At 43.1% G+C, this 11,899-nt stretch overlaps 1 protein-coding gene across 11 annotated transcripts in view; it reads left to right on the forward strand.

Moving 5' to 3' along the window:
• MPPED1 (metallophosphoesterase domain containing 1) overlaps positions 1–7,790 on the forward strand; it is a 63,299-nt gene extending 55,509 nt beyond the window's left edge. For all 11 annotated transcript variants that reach the window (XM_040703111.2, XM_015291244.4, XM_046902465.1 and 8 more), the window contains 2 exons: positions 809–922; positions 5,056–7,790. In XM_040703111.2, coding sequence (XP_040559045.1) covers positions 809–922; positions 5,056–5,174 — 233 coding nt within the window. In that variant the 3' untranslated portion in view covers positions 5,175–7,790. The remainder of the gene's footprint in view (positions 1–808; positions 923–5,055) is intronic.
• The last annotated feature ends 4,109 nt before the right edge of the window (positions 7,791–11,899 follow it).

Raw genomic sequence — 11,899 nt, forward strand, 5'->3', positions numbered from 1 at the left:
GGGGTTTCTTCCAGAGCCTCTAACACAATAACATCCGTCTTATACAGCTGTGAGGGAAGCAACACACTTCAGCTGGCAGCAAGTTTATGGACATAGAAGCAAGTTGATGTACATTTTTGTCTCATTTTGTTTAACAAAAAGTGAATTCTTATACAGATCTGTGGAATTAAACTCAGCACTTACAAACATATCTATTGCACAAAGGCTAAGTTTCTTTTGCTACCTGAAGCCCTTAAACTGATTCTACTTGAGGATGCTCTTAGGTATGCTCTGGGTTCCTCACCCCAGTTCCACTAACATAAGAGTCAATGTGAAAACAATGTAGTTTTATTGGTCACACAAATTCATTACGTTGGTTAAAGTGTTCCGTTTCAATAACTACATCCCAGGGCTGGATTTAAACAGATAAGTGTTCATTTAGGTGTTTAACTTTAGAGACTCACCTTGGATATGCAGCTCTTTAATCATCAGTCTCTTAAAGGAAGAAGAATGGGTAAAGCACTAAGTTTTCCTGCTAACGACAGTGCAAAAAATGCTTTAATTGCAGTGATTTTTTCCCTCAAAAAATTATTGGCAAGAGTTATCATAGGAGTTTCTTAAAAACAGGAGTTTCTTCAGATGAGCTTTTATGTTTCCTTCTTTCCTCTTCTACTTACCAAAGCAAACACCATTTTTTTCCATGTCAGTTCTTCTGACTGCTTGTGAGAGGCCATGAGATATTAAATCTCAGAAATGTTTTTGAATACTACAGCAGTATGGCTTTGCAAATAATCTGTCTTCTTTTAAAGCTTTCTTTTCTTTTCCAAAGGTTTTCTAGACTGGGTACCTAAGAAAATGCAACGGGTAGGATGTGTAGAGCTGCTGAACACAGTCCAGAGACGAATACAGCCAAGGCTTCATGTGTTTGGACATATCCATGAAGGTCAGAAAACATTTCTTTCTGTATGTCCTTAAAACCCACAAACACAGAACTTGTCTGTTTTAACCAGTATTTTTAAACTTGAATGTCTGGACTAGCACTTTGGGAATTCAGATACTTATCTGAATTCTTTTTTTTCAGATACTTATCTGAAAGCTGCAAATATTCAGATGAAATTGGCTGATACTCACATTTCAGTATTTGTACTTGAGCTTCTCTTTTAGTTTCTTCATCTATAAAATAGAGTGATGCCTCCTTCACAGTGAGGATTACTGTGAGTAAAACAGTACGAGTACAGTAGTTGCAGAAAGGGACTAAATATTAAGATCAATAGATTGTATTTTCCTCTTCCGAAACTCTGTGACTTAAGGTAACTCATGCAAGTTCTTTGTGTCTCTGTTTCTGTGTTTTTAAAACGGGTGAGTTCTTTAGGGGGTACTTCTGAAGCTTATTCTTTAAGATTGGACAATAAAAGTTGTCTCTCCTCATCAGTGCCTATATGAATTTAAAATGCGGAGCCACTGACTTGTGTAGAAGTACAAGATGCTTCTTCGTGTATTTATGTACTTTGGCAAGGGAAGTGTTTTGTAGCCGGACAAAACATGGCCTTTCTCTTGACTGATTTTTAACTGGAAAAAATAAGTTCTCTTCACAAAGTCAATAAATGTTAACAAATGTGTGCTGCTGAATTCAGGAACAGCAGGAGTTTGTCTCCAGGCAAAGGGTATGGTAGATGCCCTCTGCTACCGAGGAGTCTGTCCAGTACACGTACAGTGGCAGTAAGTCTTCAAGCATGCCCCCACCAAAAGAAACCACTGGACTGTGCAGAAACGTGCCCATCGGCATGTAAGCATGTATTATTAGCTACTTTGCTCTTGGCAGTGTTAACTGATTGGCAGGAAAAGGTGCTCCACAACTGCCAGCTTTCTGCTTCTGAGATTGCTCCGGACTTCAGTGTAGGATATCTGTGGGTTTCAGCAGTGTAGGAATGAACAAGTGGAAAAATGGGAGTAGCTGGCACTCGGATACTTCTGCTTTTGTGAAGAATTGTTGCCTTTCACAAAAAATCCCACTTGGACTTTCTGCTTGGAGTCTTGACCCTGCTAGGTTAAATGTGGTTAGAGGTGTGCTGCTGTAAAATTGACAGAGAAGACATTGAGATCATTATTTTAGAGGGCAGGAATGAAGTTCATTCTCTCTTTTCTCATCTGTGGTGACCTGTTAATGCACAGTTAATGTCCAAATTGCTGTTAAAAGTACACAGCAAACAAGCGGTGCATAGGCAGTATTTTTTCCTAACATCTTGGTGTTACAGCAGGCTTTGAGAATCTGTACAAGCTGGTGAATTCAATTCAAACTCGTTGTCTTTTCAGAAACGTTAGGCCAAGTGAGTTGCAAGGGACATAGGCAAACAGTTAGTGAGCCAGGAAGCTTCAGGCAGGTAAACAGAATCACATCTGCTAAGACCAAGCCCAGCTTTGGCTCCCAAGTGAAATGAGTGGCACCTCCACAGAATGGTAAATCATGTGAATTAATAAGTTGGCACAGGAGGTAGCAGAACACAGAAACAACGTACTCTTCTCGTAAACTACCATAATTTAGAGAAAACAAATGGGGAGCTGCATAGCCTGTTTTGCAGTGGGATGGCAACTCTCTGCAGAGGAGAATTCCCACTGCAGACAGGCTGTGCAAACGAAGCTCCTCCTTGTAGAGAGAATGCATGATTTGAACAGATGAGTTCCTCCCCTGACTGAGTATAGCTACATCTGCAGCAGTCATTTACTGAACATCCGGGAGGAAGAGATGCTTAGAAGAAATGTTTCTTCCCTATTCCCCCTCTGCACAGCTGTCTCTGCCAAAAAATACTGCTACACATGGCCTTGCTGCTGATTGACGTGGTGGTGATGAGAAGCCTGGCAGGGGCTCCAGCTGAAATACTGCTTTGCCAATTACAGCCAGCACTTGGTGGAGGTCAAGCCCAAGGAAACTCTGCTGGCAGTAAAGGAAGAGTGAAAACTGTAGTGTGATGAATCTTCCAGCAAAAAGAATGTATTAGCAAGCTTATTTTGTTCTCTTCAAATGTGTAGCTGAGGAGACAGAAAGTCCCAGCAGCAATGCAGACTGTCCTTGGTGGAGCTTGTGTTTTACACAGGACAGTTGTTCTGTGGCAAACAGCACATGATGTAAAGAAATGTCTGTGACACGAACCTGACAGAGTTTTCTTCCCTCCCTACACCCCGATTATAATGTGGTTTTTCCATGGGGAGTCCAGGAGGCCCTGCATTTTTCAGGGTATTTTAAGGAACAAAAAAGAAAGCTATTTGGCTGCTAGATCTTTGTTTGCAAATGCTACAATTAACAATGCTTCTGTAAGACATGAAATTGCTTTCAGAAAAAAAATCTAGGATCCTAGGTGCCTAGGAGAGCAATAGTTCCACGTTAGTGCATGTAGGTTGCTCCGAAAGTAATGCCTCCTATTTATTTCCATGGAAACTAAAACTGATACAAAGAGCACAATAACATTGTGTGATAGAGCAAATTCTTAGCTACAGGACACTATTTTCTAACATAGTCATCATCATTAGCTATGCATTTTTGCCAGCAGTGAACAAGAGCCTGCATGCCGTGCTCATAAAAATCCTCATGGCCATCTGGAACGTGGTTTGTCTTTCACATCACTGTCACCACTGCTGAAATGCACCACCCACCTCCTCACTGTGCTCACATCCACTGTTCAGTCTCCATAAGCATCCACAAAGTGTTGATGAATGTCAGTGGGTACCATTTTTTCCACATTCAATGACACCCCTTTGCTTCATGCGCACTTCCATGCCAGACGCCATTTTGTCAGACTGCCCCTCTGCTGCCATCTGTCACACAGCAACAAAGTAAAATGGAATATTGTTGGGAAGGTTCAGCCTCTACTGCCATACCACCAATATCCGCCTCCAACATTGTGCGCCAACATAATAAAATAGGAGCAGCCCTCCAAGCAGTGAATATGTGTCACTATTCACTTTATTAACAGTAAGATGGAGTGTTAGTACAAAAGCCTTCCACTGGATGATTTTCCCAAAATCACGTGTTTCAGATTGTGAATGCATTTCATGATATTGATCATAATACTTGCATTTAGTTCAATGAAAGTTTCCAAAATGAAGCTTTTAGTTTTAGTGTTATCAAACTCATGCTTTCTCCTACACATTCATGAAAAAAATTTTGACAGTGGAGAGTGTGTTTAATTTTCAGCTAAAGGGCTTTTTCTTCACCTTTTCAAAAAGCACTTCACTGTATTTCTGCAAGTTTAAGAACTGGAAGCTTGATTTCCTGCAGATTTAGCTCTGAGAGTGTCTTGAATGCCTAGTCAGACATGAGATGTAGTTAAAACTTCTTCCCTACTGGTGAGACATTCTGGAGGTGTTTTCTCCTATGAAAATGTTACAGCGTCTGTGGTGGGAATTCACCTTGTCTGTAAGAGAATGTATTAATGAAGTCGTTTTTCTCTTCCTGGACTGACATTTTACAATCTTTCCATCAGATTTGATTGAAATTAGTCACCAAGATCAAACACACAGGAAGAGGTTCCTACAGAGACCAATCCCAACCATGTGTATATGCATACATCCTCCCCTTGGTCACATCATCCTTTTTCTCCATCAGTTGCTTAAAATATGTATAGCATAGCATGGGGAAAAAAGGTAGAAGAAGAAAAATTGCCCAAATTTTGGTGCATGAATGACTGCAAATCTAAATGAAGTATGTCTTTTTTTTTTAATGCTGAAACTGTCTAAGCTCTGTCTTCCTATCCCTTCTAAAAATGGGGAGGTTTGAAGTAAAAAGCTCTTCAAAGAGAAATACCAGTGTTTATAAGGAGATTTGGGGAGCAGCTGCAAGAGATGATAGCCTCTATCTAGTGGGGGTCAGTTTTCGTTTTCTTATGCAATGTGGCAAAATGTTCTACTGTAGAACAAAGATGATATTCATCCAAGAGACTTCACATTTTCCATTAAGGTAAATTTTAAATACCTTCTGAGTAATAAATGTGCCACTCATCATTGCTATGTGATAAAGGTAAATAATAAAAATGATTTAAAGAGCGACTAATAAGAGTAATTACAGCTCTTCTTTCTTCATAGGTTATGGTGTCATGGCTGATGGAACTACTACCTACGTGAATGCATCTGTGTGCACTGTGAATTACCAGCCACTAAATCCACCTATAGTTATTGACTTACCTACTCCGAGGAATACATGATTATAATAAAGGATTTCATGTTGTGCCCAACACATTAGCAACTTTATATTGCTGACTGAGAATCCCAATAGGGAACTATTCAACAAGAAAAGTCCTTCTTCTCTTTTTCCTGCTAGCTCTTCACAGATAAACCTGAGTGACAAAAATGGATGATGAACAAAGACATTTTGGTGCCGGAAGCAGATTAAAGACATACACCATTAAAATGTTTGTGAACACAGAAAAGTGAATGCATTCCACATATATATCCATATACATCTCTCTCTCTCTCAAGTAGGGACTTTTGTACATACCGTACGTTATATTGGACTAACTAAAAGAACAGTGTCTTTCAGGGGAGTGTTTCTTCAAGAAAGTTTGCAGTTTAAACATAAGAGTTTAGACTAGGATTTCCTCATTTCAGATGTTTCCCATTGAGCTCTTGATAAAAGTGATGTTAAAGATGTTTTCCCTTAACACAGGAAACACAAAAGATGCTACATGAATGACCAGCCACAGGAGGAAAGCTATTATTTCAGGCCTTCCAGGTCTTGAGTCCTTGCATCTATACCAAACCAATGCAGTAGAGGTCTTAATTCACTGTACTGGAATGAAGTTTGCTACATCTGACGTTAAGGGAAAGGATGCATATTGCCAGCATGCTGTAAACAGCTCAGAATCCAAGGGAGAAGGGAGACTGTGTTAAGTGCAGTATAAACTCAGGAATTTGTAACCTGGCCTCGCCTGTGGAAAAAGAAAAAAAGAAAAAAAAAAAAGATGACATTTCCCTTAAAAAATGAAGAAGTATAACTGTGTTTTCATATGGTAAGGCGATGCGTGATTGTCCGTAAAAAGCAAAAGAACAAACAAACCCAACACCCAGTAACCCAGTGTTCAGTACCGAAATTTTCAATAAAACCCACTGGGACTACTTGTGTAAAACTTGTTGCTGGTATATGCAGCCAATAGTGAGATTTCTGGTTTGAATTTGGCTCACGTCAGCTGTGACTAAATGTCATTGTGATCATTTTGTCCTTTGGGAAACTTTGTGGACTTCAAGGGGGGGTCATCCAGAGGTGGGGTTTGGGCATTTGTTTTTGGGTAGCTATGTAGTAGCGTAAGTGCAGTGAGTGAGGAGTACACGCCAGTGGGTACAGAGCAGAGGTTGCCTCACAAAACCTGTCATGGCCATGTACCCATTCATGGGCACTGTTGAGGGAGGCCCAAGACAAAACCATAAACCCAGGTGAAATCTGTCTCTTGTGCTGTGTGTAGATACATCCAGGCAAAGCAAGGGGTGACACAGGAGCTGCTGGGGATGGTTAGCACCGATCCTACCTGTGCAGCTCTCCTGCAGGTTAGCAGAGGTGTTGAGTCTGCTGGGATTTCTGTGCAGTCCTGGGCAGAAGCTAGAGAATGGTCTACAAACTTACAGAAATACTTGCTTCAAATCTGTTCTGCAAGAATTGGGTTTCTGCCTTGGACTAACATCTCCGTGCTCAGAGCAGCTTTTCTGCCTAGATGGAGATCGTTTAACTGCTGGAACCTGGATGTTGACATTCTGTGTTTGGGGCTGACTGCATTTACATATTAACCATGTTCACACAAATTAGGCAACTCATCGCACTATCAATACCGGACTGTTTTCAGCTGTGTGCATAGCTCCTATGTGCACACACACAGTGGATGGTAGTATCAGTTACTTTTTGCCTGATGTATGAATATGAATGTGAGCTTGGTGTAGCGGTTGCATCTACATTAAAATTCCTGCTCTGCCAACCCAGGCTAGCAGCCACAACTCTAAGGGAGGCAGGCAGAAATATTGCTTTTTTGGAGGTTTTCTGAGTGCTCATCCAATGGATGCTGGAAGCTGTGCAGTTCGAAGCCAGGATCTGACGTGCTGTGGGCCCACTGAGACCAAAAAACATGGCAAGCCGTAGAGCTGTCAATTCCTGGAGCAGCTGGGTGACTTGGGATCTAAACTGATCTGCTGCTTTTTTCCAAAACAGGCAAACAAACAAAAAAACAAACATAGAAATGAGCAGGCGTTTCCTGGAGTGAACAGTTCACAGCACAAGAACAGCCCACCATTGAATTCAGCTGGGTCTACTTTTTGTAAGATCCATTGGTGCAGAAATGGCGAGATCAGCTCCTAAATCAGCAAAGACTAAAATTCATAGCTCAATGTGAACTCCCACCATCGTTGGGAAGATGAACAATAGCATGCAGTTAGAGTTAAAGTGTCTAATCTAGTCACAGTTTGAGCGTTTCGAAACAAACGTGGCAGGAAATTGGCTGTATGTTAAAGAAGTCTGAAATGTTTACATTCACTCATGGCACTTAAGATGCTAAAATGCTGAAAGTGGAGGGAAGAGGTCCTTTTATTGGCCTCAACAAAATTTCTATGTCGACCATAAACTATTCTCTTAAAAATAATTTTTCCTAAGGTATCTTCAAAATACTGTGTATTTTTATGTGAAAAAAGATATGAAAGCAGCTGTTACTTCAAAATATCATTTAAACTACTTGAGGTATGAAAGCTTAAAGGTTATTTAATCATTTTGGCATAACTTGATTGTTGTTGTAATTTTTGGTCAAGCATGTTAGACAAATAAAGTCTTAAAAGAAACAACAAAACACAAGGCCTCTTTATATCCTCCTGGTACACTCAGCCCCAGGTAATGGAGCATCTGTTGTACAGCTGTGGGAGCCAGCCTGAGGGTACTGAATTGGGGTATTGAAGCTGCCATCATGAATGGCTGGGGGCAGCTGGCACAGAGGGTGGAGTGTTCCATGGGTCACGCAGCCGACACAGTGATGGTCACTGTGATATGACCAGCAGGGCATCATGGTCCTTGTCCTGCTCCGTTCTGGGAAGTCTTGGTCTTCCTTGTCACCTTCTAAAGCTGGATGATGCCCTTTGGGAATGGGCAATGAAATGGGGGGTGGACAGTTTGAGTGCTGGGTTGAATCTGTGCAGTCACAAGCCATACAGGTTTGTGAGATTAAGCAAGGGGACATTTTTATTTTAGCATTGTGAACACCATCAAAAGCCTCGTTTTCTTGCCCCAGCTCCAATCTACCCCAGATGAACGAGGCCATGAAAGGGAAGGTTTTGTGCTTTTGCAACTGTCAGCTCTGTTTAAATTCAGGGATGAGCTGTCAAGTTATTTTCCACCCCCCTCCCCAGGGCTGACCTTCACTGCTATTTATCCAGGTAGGATCACTCCCAAAGGTGTGCTGGTGTGTATCAGTAATAATGTGCGTTCCCATCATTAGGCAGAATTGTTACCGAGATAAATTTCTGTTCATTTCAATGAGGACTAGGGGAGATATTGCTGCATGTCAGTGAAAAAAAAAGCGAGATTATTTTTACCTCTCTCAGGCACATATGGATGGGGATGTGAAATGTTCCTTGGCTACGAGGAGTGAGCAAGCAGGGATGCGGCACCCACCAGAGCGGCTGCCTTTTCCCCTACCCACCACAGTGCACCCCAATCTGGGGAGCTGGATTCAGGATGTCAGATGCTGCTGCTTGTGAGAATCTGAAGCTAGAGACCCCCAAAACGTCTCTGACCTTCAAGGAGAGTGCTTCAGGCATCCAGCAAGGCACCTTTCTGGAGGACAGGTGAAAATCCCTGTCTTGCTCAGCAGGGCCATGTGTGGGGACTGGAGGCCACGCTGGGCAGGAGACAGTGCCAGCGTTCTAGCGCTGCTGCAGTAGGCAGCCAGAGGGGATGGAGAGAAATAGTTCATCTTCTGCAGACTCTGAGCATGCTGACAGCCAACGTAAGTGCTTCAGAGGAAGGAGGAACAAGACATTCCTTTGAAGGCAATTTTTGGAATAATCTGCCCGTGGGGATCTTTGCCCCTCTTCATTTATTCTTGTTTGTATGTGAATTTCTCTCTTAAAAACTCGTATTATTGCTCACTGCTAACGTAACTCACATATAGCCAAGATAACTGCAAATGTCCTGTCAGGTACATTCCTGTCCCTCTCTGGAAACTCTCTGCATCTGAGATTTCAGAGAGATGTTAGAACAGCGAGTTCCCCGGGTGATGATACACAGTGCATTGGAACAACAGCATTTCGCTTATCCCTGTAAGAGTGCCACCATTCAGCTTTATTGACTGTCCCTTTGTTCTCTTTTTATGTGAAAAGTGTAAATAGGAGTGCTTACATGTACCTTCTTTGTGCCATTTGTTATTTTGTATACTTCCATTATGTTGCTTTTTCCTCACTTTGTCAGGAAATTAAAACAATTTCAATTTTAGCCAGGCTATTTCTAAAACTTCTTTCTGTCCTATCCCAGAAGGGCTCCGATGTGTCCTGTGGGGACCTCCTGTCCCTTCCCAGCAGAGCTTCTGGGAACAACAATATGCCACTTTCTTCTGTCCTGATCTTCATCTAATGCTGTTCATTTGTTTAGGGTTTCTTGGTAATAGCAGGTATTTGCAGCCCAAAGTGAAGGACTGTGGTGAGCTGCTCATGGCCCCAGATGGAGTTTTCCTTTAAAGAGATGGCAGCCTATCTAGGCTCCCCTGGTTTGCACAAGCACCACCTATTGAGGACATGTCCACATGGGAATCCTTTTGTATCTATGTGGGAATCCCTCTGAGTCCCTGTCAGAACGCCTCTGCGGCCTTTCTCTTCTGGGCCCCTCCCCTGGCCCAGGTGGTGCACCCTGCAGCCTTCCTCTCCTCAGGCCTGCCTCTGTGGCTCCACACTGTGGGGCCAGGCACACTGCTGTGAGGGGCTGGCAGCAGAGGGATGCCTGATGGCTCCCACCCCATGGTGTGGTGCTTCCCTTCACGTCCCTTGCCCGTGACCCTTTGCAGCCTCTCAGGAACTGCTCTTTGACAAAGGTGTCGATCAGGGCCTTTGTGACTGTCCACACCAGTTAGATCAGATACCTCTTCTTGACAGGATTTTGATGTACCAAAGCTTTCAAATAGATTAAAGGAACAAGCTTTTATTTTCCAGAAGCGTATCATGTTTTATTTCCACACACAGCAAAGTTCATTCTCCTCTAGAGCACGACAAGCTAATGCTGCGCAGAGCAATTAACCTCACTGGGCCTGTGCACAACATGCCCTTGTTCTCCCACCATTTGCTCTGCCTCAGCACCAAAATGGCTTCTGGTGCTGGAACACTGTGTGTTGAAGGCTCCATTCCCAGCTTGCAGCCAGCCTCGTGCCGTAGGCCACAATGGGGAATGGCGATGCGGATGAGCTTGCTGTTTTCATTCAGTGCTTTCTGCTCTGAGGATGTCATGAGCCTTCAGTGTACTGATGGAGTTGTGCTGCAGAAACAATCCTGGCTGCCCTGCATAGCAGTCCATCCAGCAGCTGCTGCTTTTGCAAGGGAAACGTTCATAGGCTAACAGAAATCTACCCTCCTGCCTAACAGCTTGAGACAAATTTTCCAGAAATAATGAAGTTATGCAGGATAACACAGTTTAAACTGATTGGACAATTCAACCTGCATTTGTATTTCTTTTAGCTGTTTTATAAGGCCTTTGCATGGTGCAGCTGCTCTGATTGCATCTGTTACCTTATGTTTTATAAGGAAGGGAGAGCTGCTTTGCATGGACATGTGTTTGTTGCCAGTCACCTTCCTTTTGTCATCGACCTTTCTGTCTCTGTCCCCACCACTGTGTGCCACTCACTGGGGGGCCTCATGAGCAGCCCCCAACATGGGTATCTCCACTCCAGACACATCTGTCTCCCCAGGGACTGGAGTGCATCCTTGTATGCAAAGAAGTGAAGGTCCAGGATAGGATAGCTGGTTTGCCCAGAAGGGATGAGACTGGATGAGGAAGGTCACTACACTCCCTGATAAAGAGTCCCTCCTCATCTTTCCTGTAGGTTCCTTTTAAATACAGAAAGGCCTCAGTGATGTCTCCCTGGAACCTTCTCTTCTCCAAGGTGAACCAGCTCCCACAGCCTTTCTTCATAGGATAGGTGTTCCAGCCCTCTGACCATCTTCATGGTCCTCCTCCTGAACCACTCTAACAGCCCATGTCTTTCTTGTGCTGGGGACCCCAGACCTGGGCATAGTACTCCAGATGGGGCCTCACAAGGGCAGAGTAGAAGGGGACAATTACTTCCCTTCCCCTGTTGGCCAGATCTGTTTTTACACAGCCCAGGATGCAGGTGGACTGTAAGTACGCAGTCTTGGCTCATGTTGAGCTTTCTGTCCACCAGAACCCACAGTTCGTCCCATCTCATGTGTCTCACCTGTTTGTGAAATGATGATGGCTTCTGGCATCTGGATCATCTAACAGCCTGCTTGATGTTCATGCTTATCAAGTAACAGAAGAAGCAGTGCCTCTGGCCAGCTGTCCATCATTCCCAACAGAGCCCTTGGAGATTCATGCTGGGATTGCTGGGAGCAGTTTTTCCCCACATACATCCAGCAGCACTTTCTTTCCTCACCCATTATCCTTGCAGAATGTACAAAACTGTGTTTATTGTTTGTTCAGAAAGAAATAATAGCTCTGAAGTGTTACCTATCCAGTTTGTTTCTGCGAATGCCCATAACAATAATTAATCATACATATTATTAACATGCGGTCAAGAGACTTGTCAAAACTGGAGCTCTCAAGCGGTAAACAGAGCTCACACAATTAGCAGCCACTGCTCTGAGAATGCTTGAACTGAGTCAGTGTTTCTCCCAACACGAAAGAAAGTCAAAGAAGTAATAAATCATGGAAACATAGACAATACACTCAACAAACTGTGAT

The sequence above is a fragment of the Gallus gallus genome, chromosome 1 (genome assembly GCF_016699485.2).
Source record: "Gallus gallus isolate bGalGal1 chromosome 1, bGalGal1.mat.broiler.GRCg7b, whole genome shotgun sequence".
Taxonomy (NCBI): Eukaryota; Metazoa; Chordata; class Aves; order Galliformes; family Phasianidae; genus Gallus; species Gallus gallus.